Here is a 26,352-nt window from a genome sequence, read left to right as displayed (position 1 = left end):
AAAAAAAATGTAACTTTGTGGTGCGCAATTAAATCGCTAGACTTTGTTTAATCGGGGCAATCCACACTTGTGTAGTTGTATTAGTCTTTGTACGGAAAAAACCGCTGTATTAAACTGTTACCTTCCGCAATAATTTCCGTTTATGTGCTATATCGTCTTCGTATAAACACTACCGATCGTTTAAACCTTTACGGAAAATGAATCAACGAAACGAAACAGAATGAAACGAAACGAAATAAAAAGTTAAAACAGCATGATTCACGCAACGTCACTTGTGCTTTTATTGCGTTCAAGTATGTAACTTTCGTGGTATATTGTGCGAGGGAATATTTCACGACTAAGCAATCGGAAAGTGCGATGGAGAAGATGGAAAGAATCACCTTATCTATGAACTTTCATATAAACCAAATTAAGTGTCTTTCTTTTATAAATCAGTTTATATTACTTTATATGGTACAAACAAAATACCGATCATTTTGCAACTTCGACGTTCGTGGCTCACCATTTTCTCTGTGAGACAAAGTCTCGTTACATACGAGCTCGGAGCATTACATAGCTTTTATGTGTCTTTGCTGAATTCACCGTGTGCATTCATCGGAGTGCGTCGTCAGACCGTTTTACGTTCTCTCTGTTTGCTGTGTGCGTACGAATACGAGAACCTCGATGAAAATGGGATTTAGAACAAGGAATGGCCGTAGGCCATTTGTAATTTAACCAATCCCACACCGGTAAAGTACTCGAAAGGTGGTCCTCTTCATCAAGGATTCGAAAAGATCTACATTTTTTCTGCATACTATTCTCCGCGTTTCCTTTCTGTTCTTCTCTTTCACTCTGTCCTTTTTAATTTGCATTAAACAAATGGTTATCAACGGAATATTCCCGTGTTGATCCTTGAAAATTCTAATTTGTATGCGTTTTATGAAAATTTGTATACGTCGTAACACAATGATAGTTTGTCCTCGTCTGTTTTCCGATTTTCCGTGGCGCGAACTAGCATCGGTGTCGCGTAAAATAGGAGTTGTCCTTTCATAGGATAGAAAATAAGATTTTTGTTCCGACATCGAATACAACGCCAAAACCAACTAAAGCTTCATTTCATGACAATTATCCGGAAACAGTATTGGCTGTTCATATAAAATTTATATAACTATGTTAATAAATAAGATAATACGTAGCTTCTTCAAGATTTTGGGGTCGAGTCGCGCTTCTTCTATTTCGAATTAATTATCGAATTATAATTCCGTATATCGTTATCAGCATTGTTGAACTAACCTGTGAAAAAAGAAAATACAAAAACGAAGTAGAGACTTTTGAAAACCTATGGCCCCACTTTGAAATTTATCGACAGCAACTTTTTTGCTGTCGAACCAACTAAAGGCTTTTTGAAATCTCGGAAAGCGAGTTAACGTAGCGTAGACTCAAATGCGTGTTCAACGAAAGCACTTTTGTATTTATTCAAAGTACAAACACGCATATTGATTGAGTGCGCCTCGATAGAACCTATCTTCTATCATTTATTCTAGTTCATATCCTGAAAGATAGGACAGCTTTATGTGGCTACTGTGCATGTTCTCTTCCAAAGCTGTACTACCTACCATCGAAGATTTTTGAAACTGTGTTGGAGGACGTAAATTATGGATATGTTCGATCCATTAAGTTATTTGTATTCTAGTACTAGTTTATTAAATAATCTTCAACTATATATCTCATGGTCGGCCTGCCATAAATATAAATGAATAGGAAAACACTGGGAGGTTAAATCGATCATATACGCGATTCCGAAGCGAAACCACATATATCGAACTACAATTATCGACATTGCCCCACAACCAATTGGAAAAACTAAAGAAAATCGATTATAATTAAAAAGGCGTAAAATAAAAAAAAAATCGTTTCTATACAGGTTTTGCATCAATTGGTGAAGTATAAGACAATTAAAGGAACGCTATTATCTCGATTGACCTATCTGTACTTTTATTCTTAATTCTTTTTCTCTTTCCCTTTTCCTCCTTTTTCAATTCGTTTTGTATTCTCTTTCACTGCTCTTCGAATCGATCTGGCTATTATATATACTCGCAAGTTCGTCGAAAATAAAAAGTTTCATTTGGAATAAATTTTCAAATTTATGCCGTGGACAATCTTAATACCTGAAGTTCTTCCTGCCTCTTAATGAAGAAGCAATATACTAACCGTAACAAGCTTAAGCGCCATTAAGCTCCAAACAAAAAGCATCGTCTTACGAAACGTCTCCAAGACCGATTTTTTTCTCTTTATCGACGTAAGAGAAAGTCCGATAGAATTCGTATTTTCGTTTCATGCTTCGCTCACCTCAATTCTATTCTTCAAAAGGGCATAGACCTAGATGTATGTAGGGAAAAATAGGGTCCGATTAAAAGATCAGTTGTTAGAAGGGTGACTTGAGGCGATAAAGGTAGCTATCTCGAAGAACCTGCAGTGAATTTGAGGGGATCGCCGTTATACGTCCAAGTGAAAGAGGAAAGTCAATAATCGGACAACCACTTGTCAACTAATAATTCGATCGTTATTGGAAGTGCTTGAAACGTCTTCATCTTCGGGGCTTGTCGTTTCTTCATTGCACATCTTTATAATCACACAGCTCGATTATAACCATCGATTAGACCTTTATCTCGAATACGAAACATTTGAATTTCCCAATGGTGGGACATATTCGCATAATGCGTGTTGGTAAAAAACGACGTTGGGGAAAACTGTATCATGAAAGTAATATCACGTCTAAACTACGATGATAATAAATAAGGTAGGATTAAACAAAAGTGTGATAAAAGTGGCGCCTTACGAGTAGGATGTATTCCTCTGTTCGACCCTTGTAAGAAAATTTTCCTACGTCTACTCGCGTAGCAGTGTTATTGGACCAGAACAATCACGGAAGAAAAGAACAACAACGTTTGAGAAATAGCCACGAAAATAGAGATCAGCACTATAGATGTGGATATATTCATTGAGCCAGCTCCTAAAAAATTCACAGACCATATATACCCGTCATTCCTGTACTCCATCATCTTCCACCACTCCCTTTCCTCGTCGAACGTATTGCTAAGATTGCGATAGATCCGATACTTTTATCTGCCGTCGTTTCCTATTCATACAGTCTATTGATTGTGCGATCAGCCACGATAGTGACAAATGAAAGATATTTTATGGTATATCGCGTAATCATAAAAGGTAGATATTTTTTCACGATGGTCTAGGTGAAAAACTTCGCCTAACGTCCAATTTTAACCATCGACTGGTTGTTCAATTTTTCGAGAAGGACTAATAGCGAACAATGAACGGGAACGATTCAGCAATTACGTGAATACGCGATGATTAACCACGTACACGGTAATTGGCTCGTCACGGATAGTTAATCGAGCTAAATCAAACGCGTCACACGAGTAGATATCGATAAAAATTTACAGATTCCATAGGTAATTTTTGTCGGGCAAATCTAATATACATGGATATTGCAGTGTACCTAAAAGTTTTCAGCGAAAACGTAGCCAAAGCGGTTTCCAAACGAGAATTTAGTTTCAAAACAAGGCAAATGAGTTTAATGAAATGCTCGATTAAAAAATGGAGTTGCAGCATTGAACGCTTTATGAAAATATCAAAAACTCGTATTTTTATTGAAATAAAATGTAGGTGATAAAATCATTCGGCACGTGAAATAATATTTTCTTGACGTGCGAAATGATCATTCGAAATTGGTATAGGAATTATCGACAGAAAACTGATTGAGTAAAGTGTTCGATTTCCTGTTAGAAAAAAAGCATATCGGTAAATTTATAATGAAATACGCCGCTAAGATAATATTTTAGAAAATGAAAAACGACACTTTTTTGCACTAAGCTATCGCCGAATAAATATTTAATAAAAACTTAACGACATCTCCCTTTATACCTTCCATTAATTGCATAAGACGACGCAACGTTTAAAATATTAATTTAATCAAATCCAGCGCGAGAAGCTTAAAAAGTGAGAGAAAACGCGAGTACCGAAGGATACAGTTTCATGATATTTGGAGTTGCAGTATCACTTAAGCTTGTGGACACGAAGTTGTGTCACTCCGTAATATAATGCTGCAGCGAAACAAAGTTGTATGCTAGAACACAGAAACGTTAACCTTAGTATGAACTTAGTTCATTCAAGATTACGCTGTCAAAGCTTGTAAAACGTTTACATGCTGCATCGTAAATCCGTATCACTGCGAGGCAAAATCTCTGAAAATTCAATAAAGACAGGCGGCAGATCAGGCCGAGCGCTCGAGCTGTCATGGAACTTAAAAATTTTCCTCTTTTCAGAAAACAGAGTGCTTGCAACCGCGTCGACTCTAAATTGATATATCGCCGCGGCAGCGGAGTTAAAACGGACCTTATTTTCGCTTCGTGTACGAGACAGCTTTTAGATTAGTCCGGTGTGTAAAGAAATATTTTGTTAAAGTTTGCACGCGACAAGTCGAACAAGCTGTAGAATCTATCTTCATTTAACGTCACTTCGATGCTCCTTTCACCCTTAATTTGATAATGATAGTTTATCGAAGGTACAATGCAGCAAGGTTTCTCACAAACTTTCTACAACCAGATGCTTTAAGGCATACACGGTTGTCGTCTGTCAGAAACCACTAACGGAATAGAGTTCGACATAAATAGTTACGTCCGATTATGACCCGAGTTCAAATTCTCCCGATTATACACGGAACTTATATAAAGTCGTCTAAAATAGTATAATCCCATATACCATATATAATACTTAAAGTTGCAAAATTCTTAAGCACGTAATGCTAATTTCTTTGCAGCAATGCTTTGACAGCCGAGGAAACTTTGTAGGTGTATCATACTTTTCATCGTTCGATATTGCTGGCGTTTCTTCCCTTCAGCGAGCAATACTATCTGTTTTGTGTCAACGTTTCACCGACAGGAAACAGATAGCAGTAGCTGTTCTTTGTTAAATAAGCTCTGCGTCATGGAAGATTCCTCGAGCTTACTCTTTCATTTGGCCGACTTACAATTTTGTCTCGAAACTCTCTTTTTTGCGAAGACATTCGGTGAAAACGAATCACGCGTCATTTTTCTCCCTGGATATTGCTCGATACATTGCTGCCACATTTTTTGCAGTTATTAAATTTTCTCCTTCAGTATAATGATGAAATAGGTCGCTTGTTTCGTATAGAGGTATGACATCCGATCAACGGATGTTAAATGCGTTTCAGCAATCGACAAAATCCTTTGAATTCTTTGTACAGATCTATGATCTTGATCACGTCATAAATTCGGATAAACTTTCTAATAAAAAGATATCGAGATCTGGCGTAATTTTCTTCGTCACCATTTCCATAGATCAACGTTTGGATTCCAAATGCAATGATTGTCTAAAACAAAACCGCGTCACGTGATCAAACATAAAAATACGTGATAACGTTGGAATTCGTCCGGCGTAAAATTATAGCTAGCTTTAATCGAGTTATTCTTTCCTTACAGATTGCTAAGGAACTTTTGAAATTTGTTGATCGTATATGAAGAAATGATTCTATGAATTCCCTATGGTCGTGAATTCCGCAAAAGTCTAGTCACGTTCCCGTTGATTGCAATAAGAAAATTAAAAGAGAATGTCCGAGATTCCAATCATATCGATCAACGATCAATACAGTCGATTTTAGGTTAAAAATGTGAACCATTTAATTCAGTCCTATTAAACGCATCGTTGCGCGGTCGGCCTTTCATTGCGAAACTTTCACGGCGTTCTAGCGTTTATATGTATATCGGATCAAGGTAGAGGCACACGAGCTTGTGACCTGTTCCACGATGTTTGAACTCCTTTGTAAATTCCTCGAGGAAAGTTGCACCTCGAAACGTGGTGGCGTGGAATCTGTAATTTTAATCTCCTTGTCTGCTTCCTTTGAAACATTCTTTGTAACAGTATTTACAAGAAATATACACGATTTTAATAGAATCCGCACTTCTACGTTTATACGTATCACGTTCATTTAAACGCAAAAGATTTACAAATAGCAAATACAACTTAAATTCGTACCGGGGCTTAAATATAATAAAGTTAAGCCTCACGAGAAGTTCCTTATGTAAATACGTCGGTAGCAACAAGGCGAATGCCACTTTTCTCCACAGTTGTTAACCAAATTTCTATTTTCTCGAAGAAAACCGTCTCGCCTTACCCGTCTAAGACGTACCGCAACGATTCAAAATCGCATAAAAATACAACAACGTACGAGAAGTTGAATTCGGAATCGAAGCTCATCTCGAAAATTCTGTATTTTCTTCCATCTCGGTATCTCGCCGGATTGCACGGTATGAGGCAGACTCTTCAACTGTATGCGAGCTTTCGAGTCCGCCCTAGTCACCCTCTCGCGTTGAATAATTGCTCGTTAAGGCTCACCGGTCCGTCTTCTCTCACCTCACCTTCCTTACGGACGTATACACGCACATGTACATCAATCTAGCCAAAGTGTTTGCGATCCTTTTCTTCTTTTTCTTGCCTCTCGTTACATGGCGCCTCATAATTGCTTACTTTCTATGCGAAACACGTCTTTCTTTCTCCACCGATTTCACAAACGGGTTTGTTTCACGACGTCACGTCGTTGACGCCTTTCATAAATCATAATTTCGTATTTGTTTTGCGATACCATAGTTGCGGCGGAATAAATGCACCGGTTTATCAAAATATCGTAATATCAAACGAATTACACAACGCGTTGAATTTATAACAGGCACGTTGTAATATCGTACTGATGTCCCTTTTTTTACGTTTTTAGTGCGACTCCGGTGTGGCGGTTGATAGATTCTTCCATGCTCTCTACTCGGCAAAGAAGAACGATCTAATACCGTTGTTACTGGGCACTGCCTGCTCCGAGGTCACGGAAACATTAGCCAAAATCGTACCTTACTGGAACGTGATACAAGTCTCCTTTGGATCCACCGCACCTGCCCTCTCGGATTCCACCGAATTTCCGCTTTTCCTACGAACCGTAGCGCCGGATTCAAGTCACAACTCTGCCAGGATAGCACTCATCAAACATTTTGGGTGGGACACTGTTACCGCTCTCTCGCAAACTGGTGACATGTATTCTCTGGTAAGCACATGAGTCGATGTAGCATTCAACAAGGAAGTTTAATCAAAGATACACGCCGTTCCAGCTTCTCGAGTACCTATGTGTTTAGTTTAATAGATTGCCATTGCGCCACTCAAAATTCCCATGTGACGAACAGTGTGTAAACTAGCTATTAAACTTTAGTCCCTTCGACAAAGCACGTTAAAATAAAGGGTTTACTTATGATGAAATACGAGTTTAATAAGAAAAATCTACTACAATTGTCACTAAATGATACAAGCAATGTACAACTTTAACATTTACCTCCTTTGCTGCGAGGACGTTGCAGTATCGCTTTTTCGTTTCAGGCTGTGAACGATCTAGTCACGGAACTGGAGCAAGCGAATATTACGTGCACCGCTACTATCACCTTCGCAGAAAACGATTACAAGGAACAGCTGCAAACTTTAAAAGTAAGGCACGCCTAGACTTAAGCCTCATTGAATTTTTTTCACTGAATATGCTAGAGATTCGTGGCTGCCCGACGTGGTATACAGTTATGATGTATAGTTACGTTTAGTCGCCATCATTGTAGCTCTATCTTTGCGTTAGAAATCTTTCCACGTTTACTTTACCTTTTAGAATACGAGACATATGCAAGCAATTTTAAATCTGTTAAAAAGCGTAGAATTTCAATGTGAGCGTTTAACAGTTGACCGTTTCAAAATTAATATCAGACGCTACAATGCACGGCAAAATTCTCCGAAAAACTGTTTATCGTACATTAGAGCGTATCAGGCCGTGTCGAGCAAGGCGAATAATTCGATTAACCGTGATGCTCCGTCCGTCTTTAATCACACTTCATAACTAATTGCTTGTCCGCCCTAATACGATAAAGTTGCATGAAAGATGCGGTGCTTGAGACGAGCGCGGAAGAGAATAATCCCCCTTGTTGAAATGCAATTTTATTCGATTACAGGAGTTGGACACACGAATCATCATCGGGAGTTTTTCACCACAACTGGCGCCACGCGTTTTCTGCGAGGTAAACCTTCCACAGAAATTAAAACTCATGGATGCAAGTTCGTTTCGCCTCGTTGCCAAACTCCTTTATTGTATAATGGTAGAATATGTTTCTGGCAATTGCGTGACTTCTAGCGCGGAAAAATAACGGTGACCAAAGTCGAGTTACTTTTAGGATGAAAAGTTTTAAGTACCGAAACGTCGGATAGTTTTACGTCGTGTTGATTTTGCAAAACAATACGCAATAACAAAAATCACCGTATCCATTATATGCGATAGCTTTATGTAAATTTGACCTGGAATTCACTTGAAGTTTTAGTCTTTTAATGAACATTACTAAAAAAAGAATTATGGATCCCTAGACCGTGTACTTCATCATTTCAAATTTTGACGATTAAAATCGGTTCAAGGACGGAAACGTCACGTTCGCAATCTTATCGTTTCACGAAAGGTCATTATACGTAGATGTCACATGCAGGGAAATGACTCGTGGAAGGATTATGCTAAAAATGAAAAATATTTCTGTATCTGAAAGCCACACTGATTCACGTCATTTCCCATTATGTCACATCAGAACAGAAAAACAATGGTGCGTATAGATTTCTTATTTAAAAGTATATTAATTTCGTAATTACAAGATGGCAGATCATTGATATACATTTACAAACTGCTCTTATTTACATATACAAACGGATCTAAAATAAAAGGAAGGCGGAACAAAAAAAAAAGGAACGGAAGGAAGCGACGAGGAAAAATAAGATGGTATACATAACTCAATCATGAAAAAGATGGACTTGAGTTAGCTTTGCTTTCGAACGTAGAACTTATCAAGACGCTGCGTCAAGATTCGCCTTTTTTTATTATCACTCTCCGGTAATCCAGTACACCGACAATTCTCTTCAAAATACGCGGAAATAAAACGCTTCGCGTTACACGCTAAATGTGTCGCGAATTTACGAGCGTTCAAACGCACATCGACGACAGTTCAATTACGAATTTTTACAGACGCTCATAAAATCGCTATCTCTGTGAGAATTACTCTTTTTGGTGTTACCACCGTGACATTATAATACGCGAGAAAGATTATTTTCGAATTTCAACGTACACGAAAGGTTCCACGACATACACAAACTTCACGAACTCAATTCTATTCTACACGATAAATTGAAATTTGTCTATCGCGGAGGACTTTACGCCTCGATTTTCAGGCGAAAATCGATGAAATGCAAACACATGGTCATAGCCTGTGTCCCTGCTACGCGAATAATGAACATTGTGTTGAAGTAGGACTCTCTCTCTCTCTCTCTCTCTCTCTCTCTCTCTCTCTCTCTCTCTCTCTCTCTCTCTCTCTCTCTCTCTCTCTCTCTCTCTCTCTCTCTCTCTCTCTCTCTCTCTCTCTCTCTCTCTCTCTCTCTCTCTCTCTCTCTCTCTCTCTCTCTCTCTCTCTCTCTCTCTCTCTCTCTCTCTCTCTCTCTCTCTCTCTCTCTCTCTCTCTCTCTCTCTCTCTCTCTCTCTCTCTCTCTCTCTCTCTCTCTCTCTCTCTCTCTCTCTCTCTCTCTCTCTCTCTCTCTCTCTCTCTCTCTCTCTCTCTCTCTCTCTCTCTCTCTCTCTCTCTCTCTCTCTCTCTCTCTCTCTCTCTCTCTCTCTCTCTCTCTCTCTCTCTCTCTCTCTCTCTCTCTCTCTCTCTCTCTCTCTCTCTCTCTCTCTCTCTCTCTCTCTCTCTCTCTCTCTCTCTCTCTCTCTCTCTCTCTCTCTCTCTCTCTCTCTCTCTCTCTCTCTCTCTCTCTCTCTCTCTCTCTCTCTCTCGTTGTCCTTCTCTCTTTCCCTCATCACTATTATCATGTCAATGGCTTTGTGTTTCAAGACCAGTACTTTCCAAGAACTGCTCGTCAGCTTGTTTATCAGATAACTTTTTATTGTCTAATCGGTCTTCATACCGATAACCATGTAAATTCGATCGCAAGTCGCCGACTTAACTCAAAGTAATCGATATTCTCGACAATATAGGAGATAATCTTTAAAGAAAATAGTATAAAATTGCATTTACATGACGTATTCACTTGATTGAGGTGACTCGTGAAACTATCACTGCAAAATTAATCACGGAACAGAAAGGATGAGGATTTGGGTGATCTTCGTGCTTCCAACGTCGGAAGTGTAAACATCAGGTTTCTGCGCCTCTAATCTTCGCCTGTGTCTCGCCTACATGTCAAAATGAAGTTACGTTGGTGGAGTATAGGAAACGGTGTTCTCCTGATTACTATCTATCTCTAAGATTCCAATTAATTCGCATTCTCTTTTGATTCGGTATCGTTTAAATTGTATCTCTTAAATCCTCCAAACTGAAAACGTCCTATCGAATCGCGCGTAGGTATATCTTATATAGGACTTTTTTATTTTCCTCGAACGTCAGAAGTAGTATGGAAATAGCCGCGGGAAATATTTACATAAAAATGTAAATTTCTGATTTACAGTTGCTTTCGATCTTTTTCCTTTGTTTCGCATACCCGAAAGATACATAGGAGTTTATTAGAGGAAAAAGATTAAATTTACCAAAGCAGCTGAGCAATCGTGCTTCTTGTGAAAACGATTTTTCATCGGAGCGCGCCTCTGACATCTTGACCGACTATATTATTGCCAATCAGAAAGTAACTACGGCCGGCAGGCAATAACGCGTGCGTAGATGTTCGCAAGCGCTAGATCGACGATATCCACATCTTCTCCATTCAAACGATTGTGTAGTTCGTTACTTTTCCGATGTTTAATATTCACAGGTCAGGATCGGCCGTTTATTACGTCGATATGTATTCAGAGGCAAGGTTTTTCCTTTTCTTTGCGCGTACAACGAAACATGGAACGCGGAAACGTTTCTCCTATAAATCAACCGAAAATACAGATAACGCCTACACGGAATCTCGTAGCCTCGGACGGTGTCGTTTATAAACAGCGGATGCATCCTTTGTTTCGTGACGCGTCTGAACAAAATTTATCGCTAAACCAATCGGCTGTTCTCTAATTACGAACTAATTTCTTAAAAAATAATTACGAATTTTTGTCGAAAGCAGCTGAAAATAATCCGAGATCTTCGCCTTTTATAATTCGAACTGTAAATAGCTCGTGGCATTCGTTTCAATACATCCACATAGGGCGTAGAGGTACAATTTATATCTCTGTATTATCGGTTTTAAAGTCGGTGATAGTTCTAAGCGAGAAGAAACATTAAGTCCTGATTTACGTGAAATCGCGTGTTCGAGCGGTAAATACTTCGCTCGCCCTTTCTTTGCTACTGAGAACAATATTATGTCTACGTATTCCAGGCACATTTCTCATTTTCACCGGATGCCTCAGCATGACAACAGTTGCGAATTCACAGAACAGCCTGCATCTTTGGACGACTAGGGCGCGCCATTCAAACGTGTCCCAGTTTTTTAACTTTGTCTCTGTGCAAAGCGACGAAAGACAATGAGGCGTAAATACGACCGACGATGATTTCCCGATAACCGGCCGGCGATCTCTTCTTCCGGACTTAAAAGCTTTAGAAGAGTCGAGCCACGCCGGAAAGGATAAGAACGCTGCATACGAATGCATATCCAGCCGTCTCTTTCGAGTCAACGCAATGACATCTTTCGGTCACGTGAAACTCGCTGATTGAGTAGGAAATTTGCTGTTTGAAAACGGAAGGGAAATTGATTATGGGGACTAGTTAAAAGTTTTAACTAGTAGCGTATAAAAACTGTGTAACGTCAAAGGGACGATACATCATTCAAGACAAAATACCGTAACGATGTCCGTTTCATATCATCCTAACTGACAAATGACGTTACTAAAATACATTCTATTAGTAGTATATATATATATATATAGCCAAAAATATGTTACGCGTTAGATGAAATAAATCGGCATGCGAGAATAAATAAACGAAGGTAGAGTGGGAAGAAAAGGGAATGGACAATGCGAAAAATGGGGTATATTTTATAAAGACATCTCGAAGGGTCTGAGAACGATCCCCATCTTGGAGTCATTTCTCATTACTCTGATTGTCCGTCGTCTGATGAGATCATAGTAAATATTCATAGTAGGTCAACACGTCTGTTCGATCCTCTGGATGCGATTTGCATTCTCGGAAATTCTCTACAATCACTTTCTTTTCCTTGACGAGAGTGCATTTGATGGTCGATCCTCGAAATCGAATGTATCGCATTGTGCGGAGAATGTGACGCCGCGTTAATTTCGAGGTACATACGACACGAGAGAGAATTGTGTAAAACTGCAGAACTGTAAAACGTCTCGCTCCGTAACGAGTTCATCCCCTCCTTTTTAAAAATAAAAGAGTTATCCAAGTAACCCATATATTCGAGGAAACATAAGAGCACGAAACGTCCACTAAGAGCCAGGTCTAAAGCTCGTCTTATCTAGCTCCGTAAACCAGCGGCTCTCAGCAGCCAGATGAACATTTTCGCTAAATATTCCGTAACTCCGTTAGTCACTTCCCCTATTAACCACTCTATCTTTTTTACTTTTTCTTTACTTGTTCTGCCAGGCTTGGAAGTTGGGTATGCACGGAGGAGACTACGCATGGATTCTGCCAGGTGATACGATCGACTTGTCGAAGAGGATGGCTAATTCGTTGCACTCGGAACCAGAAGAATGTACCCCCTCTCAGCTGTCTCAAACTCAGAATGGTTTAATCATCGTCGAGAGTCATGGCGCTGCCTTAGAAAACGAAATAAGTTCGTCGGGTCTGGTAAGTACTTTTCCAGTTACCGACACATTTGTCAGAAAAGTTCCATACTAAACTGGAAAACGGAGCATTTCTCGAAAATCCTTCGACTAGAATAGCCCTTCTGCAGTAGGAAATCTTTTGTAGTGTCTCGATATTTTCTATAGATTGCAGCAATTACTCGAACCGCCACTGAACCAAAGTTTCTTCCATTAATTAAGTCTCGGTCGATGTTTGACGAAATACTTAATAATATACGCAACGTCGTTGTCGAGAATTAAAAGCGTTAACGGAGTAGCGTGTAGTCTTGGCATGTACATGCTCGTTATAGCTGGCATAGCTGTATAACACACGCAGACCTGTTTTCGCGTCCATTAGAGAGAGACGTCGATGAAATGGTATGGTTGAAAGAGCGTGATAATGGCCAGCAGCTTCCTCGTATCGAACTTTCCACGTTCGAGCAATCGAGCTAATGACGAACTCACATGTTGCTAATTACATTTCACGAGGGAAGAACCTGATCCCGACGAAATTCGAACGGAACGTGCTCCGGAATTGGTTACGTTTCTTCGACATACCTAACTCTTCTCCGGTACTGTCACACCGCCGAAACTCATCCAGATCCAACCCTCGGTGACTCGCAGTTGTTACGAAACGGTTTGCTTTATACTTTTTCAAACAGCATCATGAATAATTCCGAGTGCATTCAACTATATTGAATATTTACGCGCCCACGTGGAAAACTAGAAATTCACCATCCCGTGAGTTTTCACGATATCAGAGTCAAAAACGAAGACGCGTTGCAACGTATGTCGGTTGTCCGATTTGCATATTCTGAGGAACGAAACAATACGAGAATAGAACAGAATGTTTTATCGTACAAGAGACAACCTTTGCCACAAAGATCTGAATTCTGACTTTGAGAAGCCACATACATATATATTACATTTCTCTGTTGAACCGAAATTCGCGTAAATAATTTTCGTGATCCATTTGTTTCCCACCGGAACATGCACGTTTAATCGATTTAGCTAAAAATATGATAAACGAGGGAAATAGAATTTCTCTCAAACTCGTCCGTAACGTTCAAGAACGGAAAATGAAATTAGTAATACATTTGTTTTGCTATATCGGCATTTCGAATCTGCACTCAACGTTATATTAACATAACGAATTTTGATCTCTACGACAAATACTAGCGACTACTCGATTCTCCTGTTTTTGGTTACATCGAACTGTACCGATTAATTCGTTAATATTTACTATCTGCGTGAAAGACGCGTTTTTACGCTATCGGATGAAAGAGAATTGATTTTTCACTGAAACTGTAAAATCGACCAAAGTACTCTCGTTATTTTAGAAAAAGAGCTATTCATTGTCTCGAGAATAATATTCGAAAATGTTACCCCTTACGGCAATTTCCTTACTTCCATGGCGCAGTGTGCCCAAATAAGTTAATAAGAAAGAAATTTGTTTTTAAAGACGCTATTATGGAATACTGAAACTACAACTTTTCTTTTTGTATAACCTTCGCCGTAAAGGCTGATCAAGCTGGAGTCACTACAACAAAAAGCTACCGTATATTTTCAAAGGATTACGCGAGCTTCGTTTTAACTATTAGTACACTCGATAAAAATAGATAAGAATGGTAGTTCCGTTTTAAATATGCGCATTAACTCGAATTATATTACCCGATTAGCCGTAATACAGCAACGGTATTTTCTGCACAGACGAGTAACAATTTCACGTTGGAATTGAGAAAAAGAAGCGCGACAGACTCGAAGTTCGAAGGACAGACCTACGACGCCGTCTGGGCTATGGCACTTGCTTTGGAAAAGACCGAAAACATCTTAAATAAGGACAACATTAGCGTAGTCCAATATACGCATGCTAGAAAGGACATTGCGTTGCGACTATTGGAACAACTGAAACTTTTACGTTTTAACGGAGTTTCGGTGAGTATGAAATACTACTCGACCGATAAAAAAAGAATGCATGAGAATTCATGAAATCATCTATTCTTCAAGTATTTAAGCATTTGATTCGGCCTGTGTGCAAATGATTATACGCGTACATTCGTGAAACTAAAATCATCTAGCATTCTGCTTTCATCATCCAAAATCCAGCATTCAAACTTTCGCATCGATAATTCACAAAAACGATAGAACGATATCTTTGGGAATTTTCATGAACGACGCGTATCGAGGAGAAGAAGAAACGTATTTATTAAAAAAACACGATGACTATCGTGATAATGAACTTATCGGCGGACGAAATTGTTAATAGAGGTTTTCCATGTCAATCGAAACGAATAGTTTAGTCATCGTTCGTTCTAGGGACCGGTATCGTTCGATGGAGCTGATCGAGTGGGTATCACAGCGTTCTCTCAGATATACGGTGAGTAAACTTTATACCATAAAAGTACGATTTACTCGTAATTATATCGAATGTAATGGTACACGAATAAAGACGGACGTGTAATAGGGCAAATCAGGAAACAGGGATGGAAATTGCTGACAATTGTGCGCGCCTAACGGCGCAGTATACCGCGTGCGTTCTCGCATCTCAGTTAACTGACACTTCCCATTGTTGAATGTTCCGTCAGCGATATGATTTCAGTTGGTACGATAGCGGTTTCGTCCTAATGCATTCCTCCGTTAAACGCGTTACGTACGATCGCCCGAATTGTTAGGCATTGCGATACACTGTTTCTCGCTGCTCCTGTTTACGTCAATTTCTTATCAAATGAACGTTCACACAACACACGAATCTGTCGATTATATTTACGGAGAATTCACGTGCGTGATGACCTGTTCGCGTGTTATTTGAAGTATAAAAATAAAAAATTGCTTGCGTGAAAAAATATCAATGTGTCATACACATAAAATGACGTATCGAGCGATAATCGATTGGGATTTCGTAATAGCCAAGAAGGTTGCGCGTAGAAGAATTTGGAAAAAGCTAGCGTGGGAACTAAATTTGAAAGAGCCATAAGGACATCTCAGTGTCACGCGCATGGAGCTTTACGCGTGGCCGACACGGCAAAGACTGCGGCTACTCGGATCCACGATCTAAAGCACGAAACGAGATCGGCGTGAGCTTCGTGCGAACACGAGCAAGGATGTTTGCCATTCTATCCGCCGGATGTCGGTAAGAAGCCGATGAATAATTAATGAGAGAGGACCCTCAGGAATCGGCAGCGAAAGGGAGCGTGCGTGAGAAAGGAGAAAAACCAGAGATAGAAAACAAGAAAGGCCGGAATGTATTACTTCGAATTCGTATTAATCGTCATTCCGACCAAGAGGTAACTTCGCGTCTCCGCAACACCAAACACGACCAATAAATATATCGTGTTAAACTTTTTCCAGCAAATTTTATCTCGACAAATGTCACTCGTGTAAATTGTCGGAAGTCGGTCTCCCTCCATACATTTCAAGAATCACGGACTGAATTCTTCCGAATAACGACGCAAGCGCACTGTTTGAGTGGCCTCGAAACGCCATCCTCGCGAACGTACGGACGTGCAGGTCTTTGTGAAATTAAGCCTTCTTTCGATCCGTATGACCTCGATGCGCCGTTCGTGTTAACGACACTCGCGTTCTTACATCAGAATCACTTCTCCCGTTTCAATTTCAATTCGTTCAATTGATGACTAACGGACGGTATTTAATTGGACTTTTTCCAGAGTTATTCCACGTATTTTACGCATTAATGGAATATCGCTTTTTTAACGTGATCGAAAATCAATCTGCTACAAATTGTCTACACCTTTATAAGCGCCGTGAAACTGAGACCAAGATTCATTACTTCTTCGCTCTTTCTTCTCTTCCGCCTCTCTCTCTCTTTTCTCTCTCTCTCTCTCTCTCTCTCTCTCTCTCACTCTTTCGTTCTTCTACCTCTTGTTTTACAAATATCTCGTTGGAAGACGGTTGAACAATCTTTTAAAAGCCCTGATAAGAAACGTTTCTCCCTCTTTCCTACTATCCTCTCTATCCTCCTTTCTATCTCCTATCTACTTTTCTACTTTTTACTTTACTTATAGGTGTATCCAGCGATAAGACTAAAAATCTCCGAATTGTGCTATTTCTCCGCCCTCCTTCATGATATATGTATATCAAACATCTTCGTAAAAGTTGATTCGCGTTACCTATTTTGGTACCTTGAATTTACAAAATTTCTCATGATCTTTCCGCTGGGAACTGTATACGTACTGTACGAAATCGGTTAATCTCGGATGCTGACAATGAAAGAATTTATGTCTTTCGGTAAGACGTTTCTAAAAGAAGCAAAAGTTGGCAAATTCCCTGTACGGATTTCCAGAGATCCAGGGATTTACCAGAATCGACTGATTTTCCAAACTCTTTTACGCAGTTCATATAGTTGAACGATTATTTACGATACAACGGCTAGTTGTCTGCTCGCTAACCTTGCCCGAACTTCGAAGAAGAAGCTCCTTTTTCTGAACCACGCTTCAAGCATCGATTTCTGATAAAGTCAACGAACTGGCACGAATTTCCGTCAGCGATAGGTAGCGGCGTTTACAAAGAAGCTTCGCTAGTTCGGACAAGTTGGATACCATCAACTGCTTCCTCCTTTGCCTCCACGATTTCTGTTACCATTATTCTGTACATTTTTTTTTTATTCCAGTTTACCTCTCCCACAGTGTTTCATTCATCCAACCAGTCGACACTCGAGATCCTACGGCTGTAATCCATCAAATCCTGTAGCGGGTATAGTCACATCGGCGCGGACCGCATATTTAACTTCCAAGCATAATCACGAAGACAGGGAATAGAAAAAAAGGATCGGTCGTCTGTTATTTGCTTCTTCTTTTTGCGCACCGCAACAGCCGAAGGCAATGTTTTCTAACTTTAGACGTTAATCGGGATTAGATCCATCTGTCTTGTTTAAAGCCAAATAATATGATAATTAGGCGAATATTCTATTTTAACCGATGATATACTGTCAAAACTGTACAATTTTTTCTTCTTCATTATCTCCTAGAATTATAACCAATGAAATTGAAAATGTTTGATCAGCTAAAATAGCAATATCGCAGCTATGCTACGAATATGTAAACTTCGATGTCAGACCGATTATGTGACTTTGTTATATTACGGCAACCACTATATTATTATAAGATAAGTTCCTAAGAAGCTGCGAGGACGAATTTGCAAATTCGGCGCGTGAAAAACTATGTAGTACGAGTTTACGTGCAATTTAGGAGGTAAGTAATTTAATGTGCAGAAGAAACTCGAATACCTGTCAAGGTGAAAAAGCATCGAGCATGTACGCTTAAACTTCACGAAACAGATACACATAGGCAGTATCCGTGAATGCGCTGCTTAAAAAACGATTGGCAGACTGTCTTTATCTGCAGTCCTCGAAAATAACAGTGCTTTGGTATGCGGAAACCGAAAATGGAACAAAATAAGTATTATTTTGTGTATCTGGCTACTGTCATTAAGCTGATGAGAAAAAAATCCCAATAGCGTCCGGCCTGTAAAATGTACGAAGACAACAGCTTGATAGAACATTTCTAATCCGAGCGATCAGCCATATCTGCTGTCTGCACTTCCCAGAGAGTTTACGCAAGACAAGCTAAAATCCGATTTCGGAAATAAAATCGAATCTATTTTGAAGCGTTGTTCCGTAACATGTCCGAAAAAGTAAACTCAGTCCTAATCCTTGGGAAGCCCCTCGTTTAGTCATGCTTATACCAATACAAATAGGAATTCTATAGTCTCGGTATACTCGAGGTCTTTAGAACTCGGTGTATTTTCGACTTTATCGGCCGTGTCGCACAAGTGAATCACGGCTGGAAAAGGGTATTTTGTAGGAGGACGGATGGGTTTCCGGATAGATGTGAGAGGAATAAAGGATAGAAATTAAACTTCCAACTTTATCGGGCCTTCTTCTCGATAATTCAATTCCTTGTACGTCACAAAACTTGTTATCCTTATGTCGTAAGCTCTGGATTCGTCAAATCTGTGACACGAAACAAATATTTAGGTAGAAACGCGAAGTCGAAATAATTAGAAGCCGCGTTTCTTCTTAGATTAAAATCCCAAGCAATTTAATTTGTTTGCTCGAAAGGAAACGCATACAAAACGAAGTGGGGGAACATGGGAATTAAAATCTTGTTTCGATTTATCCTATCCGGTTACTTCTTGACCGATTATTCAATTCGTCGAGAGTCACTCGTTTATACTAAAGCAGGAGATCTCTTATAGTTTTCCATTTACAGGCAACGATTTCAGAAGAATAGCGATCTTCAGTCCAGAAGATGGAAAGCTAATAATGAATTGCTCAGGATGCGCAATGACAAAATGGCCGGATGGACGTCCCCCCGTGGCTCGAAGGGTTTTCCGGTATGTACCGTTCTATCTGGTTTGATCATTCGCTCGTTCTCTGCGAACATTGAAATCTGACTACCACAAAAGATCCGAGCAATTACATATATCAATTAGTGTTTTGTCTTTCAGTTACCCACTAGTTGAACATCTACCGCGAATTCGAATATCGACGCATCGTTAATTGAAAATTACATATACAATCAGACGTACAATAATCAAACCATACCTTCTCCTTACGTATTTAATTATACAGATAATGATAAATAAATCATTGAACGCTAATGGATACATTTCAAATCGCTGTTGATAAATGAGAGCAACGATGTCAAATATGCCATTTCTAGCCATATAATTATTTACAATCCATGTTATCGTTTCTGTATGCTAATAAGCTATTATTTGTGCGATAAACGTGAAATCGACAGGTTCAGCAACCGAGAATTCAATCGCGTTAAGGACGGTTGCATGTAAAATTCAATCACATAAGCAATTCACATAAAATAGCTGTAAAGATCTTCCTTGCCAAATGGGATTACAACTTACGATACAACGTATAAGTATACGACATGAAGGATAACTATATATTCGGATTCACGCTTTCTCGTCGGGTTAGTAAAATTTGATTATCGTTCCCCGACGGAAATGTTTCATAAATCATATGTTTTGGGAAATATCGTGAAATACGACGTGGTCTACTTTCGAAAGACACCAAGCCTTAAAGGATTATGAAGTTAAAAAACTTAGCATTCGCGGTTATTCTCGTTATTCGTGAGATTCGCTACAGTCCTCGTTATGAGTCTATTACTATTCGAGAACATTCTAATAATAACAAATGGCTTATTTTTCTTACGACCAGGTTGAGAGTGGTAACAGTAGCACCTGCAGCTTTTCTAGCAGTTACTTGTCTCGCTAGCGTTGGTGTCACTTTAGCGTTCGCTTTCTTGGCGTTCAATTTACATTTTCGTAAACACAAGTAAGTTTTACGATGTTTCCATCGTTTCGCATTGATCGTATAGAAAATGTAAAGTGTTCCGTTTCTTATGACTGGCAGGAGCATAAAACTCTCGAGTCCTAGACTGAATAATATGGCTGCCGTCGGCTGTGGTTTAGTCTACGGTGCGGTCATACTTCTGGGCTTGGATCACGCCACGCTACCGGATAGCAACGACTACTATCCTACAGTGTGCACAGTGAGCATTAATTTTCTATTTGCGAACAGTCGTTAGTTTGGTAGGTGAAATTATGTTGCATCGCGTATATCTATATATACAGATCGAACTATTTCCATGCAACGTTACACTTTGTATTTCGTACGATATGTCACACGGTTTTTCAGGCAAGAGTATATTTGTTGTCTGCTGGCTTTTCCTTGGCATTCGGATCGATGTTTACCAAGACCTATCGCGTTCATCGGATTTTCACTAGAAGCAGAAGCGGCGTTGTCAAGAACAAGGTACGATATGATTGAAAGTACGGTTGACATTTAACGCGCAGTATAATTCTACTACCTACAGTTACTTCAGGATACTCAGCTTATAAGCTTGATCTGCGTTCTGCTACTGATAGACGGCCTCGTGGTAACCTTGTGGGTAACTTTTGACCCCATGCAACGTCATCTCCGAAACCTAACTCTGGAAATTAGCCCACAGGATAGAAGCGTAGTCTATCAACCTCAGGTATCGAAATCGAAACGACGTCGAAAACAATTTCACCCTTACCTTTGCAACTTTGGTAGAGAGGCTCATTAAGATATGGATGACGTTCCCTTTAACCAGCGATAATCAATTAATTTACATCGTTGGTTTTCGATACAGGTAGAGGTGTGCCGTTCTCAACACACGAACAGCTGGTTGGGCGCACTTTACATATATAAAGGTCTATTGCTAATCGTCGGTGTATACATGGCTTGGGAAACGAGGTAAAAATATTGAGTTAACCTGCAAATTTTATATACGGAATAGTTTTTGTAAGTAAGAATTCATTAAAACAATCGCTCGGGGAAATCTGTCCACATGGAACTTCCAATTGGAGAAGCAGAGTCGAACTGGAGTTTAATGAGGGATGCCATTAGTGCGTTCATTAGCAAAGATGTTTCCTCTTTTTGTCGGAGTTTTAGCATTGAGCTGTTGATATTAAAACGTTCCAAGGCCAAGTCGAGAATATAGTAATGGAAGTATCGATTTATTCATTGTAGAGTTAATGTAATTTTGATCAACAATTTAATTCTTTATTTATACTTATACATCTATGTTAATTATTTCTTACTTTGTACTTTTCTATATCATGCATAATTCCAGACACGTGAAAATACCTGCTTTAAACGACTCGCAATACATCGGCATGAGTGTTTATTTCGTGGTGATCACTTCGGGGATTGTGGTAGTGCTGGCAAATTTGATGTCCGATCGCGCAACCTTGGCCTTCGTTACGATTACCGCTTTAATCTTGGCTTCAACGACCGCAACGCTGGCGTTGCTGTTTCTCCCGCAATTAACAAACATCTTGGCTGGCGAAAGGGCCGACCCTGTTGTACAGAGTCTCGGCCTGAAGATCGAATGCAATACAAGGAGATTCGTGACCGATGATAGAACGTAAGTAACAGCTACTGTTGTCGCGATACGCCGCGTCGCGCCAATGACTACTTCGCAGATAAGAAAAAGGGGGTCGAAAGCAAATGGAAAATCAGAAGAAAACAAGAGCGAAGAAAGAGGGTAAGCACAATGGCGCTGGATACGGTGACAATAAAGGTTTCTTTCGCTTGGTAACTAATCGTTTGGACGGATCTAACTCGAGACGATATCTTTTTATCGGTGCTCGGTGGCTGAACTCTTCGCGTTATTCCTAACGGTACCAAGGTACGATTCGTTTTAAACCAGGTCACAGACATCGTTCATCATATTTTATTCAACTACCGACTTTCACTGAATTTTCTTTCGAACGGTGCCTGCTAAAAAAAGTTTATTGAATTTTCCATTGAGAATTTATTCGATATCGAGTTAGAGAAGAGGACGAGATCGCATTACCATCAACGTTTAAAATTCCCGATAAAAATTCGTTGGATGTTATCGATCTATTGAAAATAGTACGCGAATTAGTATGTGATATTCGCAAGCCTAGTTACGACACTATGGTATGCAACTGCTTTTTAACGAATTTAACAAAAATTATATTTCATGGTGCAACAGCGAACTTCAATACCGCGTGGAAGTACAGAATCGCGTGTATCGTCGTGAAATGGCACAGCTGGAACTGGAATTGGCCAGATTGGAGAAACAATTGGCACAGGAACCGGTTGAACCATCGCACGCTTCGTCGAGCGCATCGATTCCACAACGCAATCCCAGCATCGGGGGTGGTCTACCTTTGTTATTGCTCAGCGTCCTCCCACCGGTCATCCCTAGGGCTAGCTGGCCGTCCGCTGATTCGTCCGGTGAGTAAGATTCTTCTCCACATGATGCAAGATTCGTTGTGCAAATAAATTCGTGACGAATATATAATCGAAGATCGTTTCACGATTCGTTACCCTTCACCAAACGAAATCGTCCCTGTTTAAATTTGCACAATGAATAAACTGTTTTATCAAGGAGAGAAAGAAGGAACGATACATAATTAATGTTCTTCTCGTTTCGTCGTCCTTCCATCATTCAGATGTTCGAGAAAGGTGACCGAATTCCGTTTATTGCACGCAGTTATCTGAACGTTTCTGACGTTTACGTGCTTGTATCAGTATTTAAAAAACTTGTTGAAAGTTGAAAGAGGAAATTAGAATAGGGAAATCAAATGTATCAAAAGTGTTCCGATTCGTATTGCGATACAAGAAAACATTCCCCAATTTGCTGACTTGCCTAATGTTTAAAGACGGTTATGTTATTTTTCGAGGAAAACTGCATGAAAACTGTATTGCCGAACAATGTTTCTTGCGCGTTTGTTAATAGCGTGCAACGTTCATCATGCTGCGGTAATTTAAAGTTTTGTTACTCTGTCGATTTGATACAGCTATTAAATAAAATTAGCTGCTACTTAAAACTGCACATGAAACAGTTAATACAAAACCAACCAGCTTGATTGTCAGCCTGTTATTGCATTGGTCTGTATTACTAGCCTGAGGACATAATTCATACATTTCTGACATATTAATTGCCATTCGAGATACCAGACTGCACTCGTATTTCCCCGAGCTCTAAGTCCCAAACCGCTTGACAAGTTTGGACAAGTCTCTGACAGGTGTATGTACGTGCATACGCCCCATTCTGCACGCTAAATTGCACGTTTGATCCAATGTTTCGGAATGCAATGACATCCAATCGAATAGAATCGATGATAAAATTTGACGGTCAACCGAATGAATCTGCAAATACTTAAAGCAGGATCCCCGTTTATGCTTTTGTTTAATTCGTAAATAATATTACCCCGTGATGACATTCGATATTGAAAGACAATCTATTACACACATGTAAACACGAAGATCTTATTTAGAGAATTCGGGAACATTGCGTTCTCACGAAAAACGCGAGCGGTTCTCCTCCTTCCTCTTCTACGATATCTTAGCACCTGCTTCCGCTTTCGTACTGTGTGCTTCAATTCGCCTTATTGGCTCGAATGTCAGTAAATATTAATATCTATTATTAATGCAACACGATTGGCGATTGGGCACGTATAGACTTGATTTTTCTGTAAATTAGGAATACGCCGCGGTACTGTAGCGTTTAGCAGCCAACCGGATTTGGAACCGGACGGCACACGAAGAAGTCTTGCAGATATTTACAAACTTCACCGACGAAGAGAGACGGAAGGACCAAATCGTTTGGGTGTTTTTCAGCGACTCTTCAGTCTTTTCGGCAGTCGTCCTACCAGCAGGAAAACTTCGACTGCCTCGTTTACTGGTAAATTGTATAAAAAAAGTTAAAAACTAATAATGGAATATAGTGTAATATATAGCGTAATAGTGGAAACGGTTAATCATGTCAAAATCTCATAGGAGTAGCATCGGCACTACGGGTTCACATGGGCTACATTGCCGGTTTGGTACCAGGCACGAAAGCAGCATCTACGTGTCAAGTTAATGCCCAAGGCAGTCGTTCGCCTCATCCTCGATGTGGCTCAGGACCAATAATTAGTATTACTAGCGAAGAAGATCGCAGATTAAGCCTGGGGCTACATCGTAAAGAGTACAGCGAGCCCAGAGTCAATTTTAGTCTACCACCCAGTAAGTACGCCCAAACTATTTCTTTATGGTGAATTATTTTATCGAGTACTTATATCGTTTCGTTCCAAATACAGCGAGTACGAGATATCAACGAATCGCAATGAAATATATGTAAATCTATTGTAACGTACGTATTTTGAACCGCTCTTCTTCTAGAAGCGAGTACCAGCCAAACATCGTCACGAGAAAAAATTCGGGGATCTCCGCGATTTCCACATCGGATAGTGCCGACAAACAGTTTAAATACGATTGCCCCAGGATCCTCGATCTCGAGATCTCACCGATGGCATTCCATGGAAGACGCGAGAAAAACTAAGGTCTCTCAACTCCCTCGTGGCTCATCGTGTAGCCCTAGCTGCGATGTATGGGCCACTCGTGAATTCGGAATTCCATTAAGTGAACTGGGAAACACTGCTCGAGGCAAGAAAACATCAGAATCATTAACCTTAACCATTATGGCGGAATCGAATGTAAATTCTGATGACGCAAAGCTCGGCAACAATTTAAAAAAGCTCTTCGAAGAAAATGATACGCAGGGTAACGTTAGTCCTGCCGACTCGGAGCTGAAAATCACCCGATCCATATCCTCATCGTCTTCGTCACCAACAAACACTAGGACATCGAGTGCCACATATGGTATGTCTTCTTCTAGAAAAGAATCCAGTTCCGAATCTGCCCAACTAGATACAAGTACAAACTTTATTCAGAAATCAGAGTGTTCTCGACCCTCAAGTCCAACAACTCGCGCGACCAATTTGAATATCCCTGCAGAGATGGATAGTCATATGAAAGCATCGTACGAAAATGGAAAATCAACTGCCTCGTAGATTAAAACAATAAGTTGCGGAAAAAAAAACGATTTCCTGTTGCAATATTCTTCCTTCCTGTACTAATTGTCTCCTGACACATATGTTCTTAATCGAGAGAGAAAAATCTACTCTCGCTACTGTTTATGATTGATAAAAGATGAAGGATCATCGGCAAATTTCCGAAGAACACGACACTTGAAAATACCGCTGGCTCCTTCCTTTTATATTTTTAATTATATTTATTTTATTCTTCGATTAAAAAATAAAACATTATAAAAATGCAATTGTATACGCGACAATCTTCAGTATTCGTATTCATGAAAAATCAAGCTCAAATTGATTGCACAAAAATTTAGTGCGAGGGTCAAGAGAACCAATCACTGTTTAAATTTATCGTGTGTGTTCCTTAGTAATTGTGCCAAAGATAAAACTATGGGGCCCGTAAAAGTATACAGCTGATCGACTTTATGAATTATCACTTTATGGAGGGACCAAAGTATAATAATAATCTCTTCTTCGTTGTCTAATCGATGTTTAATTGTTGGAAGTTCATAATATTTATCGATGAGTTCAATAATAAATATAATAATTCTGACTGTATTTTAATTGCTTCATTATCGTTTCGTAAAACTAGACGACTCAAATTATGTAAAGTCGTAGAGGGCATGCTGAAAATACTCTTACAGGTCCAACGTCAAAGTGTTCAGAACCCAACCCTTCCTGAAGTACCTGCACTCGATGTAACAGAAAAATATCTCTTCGTAATACAGAATCATAAAAACAAAAATATTGGTTTCTTCTGTAAATCTTCAAGTGTGATGTACTGATATTTTAACATTAATACGCGTAAAGAGTACATATTATATAAATAAATATATATACATATAGATAAAAAGAAAACAAGTGGGAATATTTCCCACGTTTCGTACCTCGAGTATCTCGTATGTGTCAATCACTGAATTATTAACTTAATACTAAGCAATAATCTTTGTCGGTGCAATTAAAAATGGTGTAATAAAGACATACATATATATTCTACCTATTTATTGCAAATAACATTATTTCCATTCTATTAAGAATAAGTAGTGATCTCCTTTGAAAGTAAATCAGAATATTTTATTATTTATCTATTTTTGGATATAACGATGCATATGAATTAGTAGAGTAGAAAAAAT

At 39.4% G+C, this 26,352-nt stretch overlaps 1 protein-coding gene across 6 annotated transcripts in view; it reads left to right on the top strand.

Moving 5' to 3' along the window:
• Positions 1-26,215, top strand: part of LOC100745364 (gamma-aminobutyric acid type B receptor subunit 1) — a 41,075-nt gene extending 14,860 nt beyond the window's left edge. For 4 of the 6 annotated variants that reach the window (XM_033318890.1, XM_033318893.1, XM_003486643.4 and 1 more), the window contains exons 3-19: positions 6,788-7,105; positions 7,432-7,536; positions 8,043-8,108; positions 12,627-12,830; positions 14,537-14,761; positions 15,143-15,203; positions 19,054-19,177; positions 20,019-20,135; positions 20,214-20,352; positions 20,499-20,615; positions 20,677-20,838; positions 20,977-21,080; positions 21,460-21,753; positions 22,348-22,592; positions 23,845-24,045; positions 24,141-24,368; positions 24,525-25,923. In XM_033318890.1, the coding sequence (XP_033174781.1) occupies positions 6,788-7,105; positions 7,432-7,536; positions 8,043-8,108; positions 12,627-12,830; positions 14,537-14,761; positions 15,143-15,203; positions 19,054-19,177; positions 20,019-20,135; positions 20,214-20,352; positions 20,499-20,615; positions 20,677-20,838; positions 20,977-21,080; positions 21,460-21,753; positions 22,348-22,592; positions 23,845-24,045; positions 24,141-24,368; positions 24,525-25,195 (3,381 nt within the window). In that variant the 3' untranslated portion in view covers positions 25,196-25,923. Of the gene's footprint in view, positions 1-6,787; positions 7,106-7,431; positions 7,537-8,042; positions 8,109-12,626; positions 12,831-14,536; positions 14,762-15,142; positions 15,204-19,053; positions 19,178-20,018; positions 20,136-20,213; positions 20,353-20,498; positions 20,616-20,676; positions 20,839-20,976; positions 21,081-21,459; positions 21,754-22,347; positions 22,593-22,810; positions 22,824-23,844; positions 24,046-24,140; positions 24,369-24,524 lie in introns of those variants that run through there. The other 2 variants (XM_033318891.1, XM_033318895.1) reach the window with 2 other exon arrangements.
• Positions 26,216-26,352: the final 137 nt, after the last annotated feature.

Source organism: Bombus impatiens, unplaced genomic scaffold (genome assembly GCF_000188095.3).
Source record: "Bombus impatiens unplaced genomic scaffold, BIMP_2.2 scf_0129, whole genome shotgun sequence".
NCBI lineage: Eukaryota > Metazoa > Arthropoda > Insecta > Hymenoptera > Apidae > Bombus > Bombus impatiens.
This window is presented reverse-complemented; position numbering and strand designations above follow the sequence as displayed.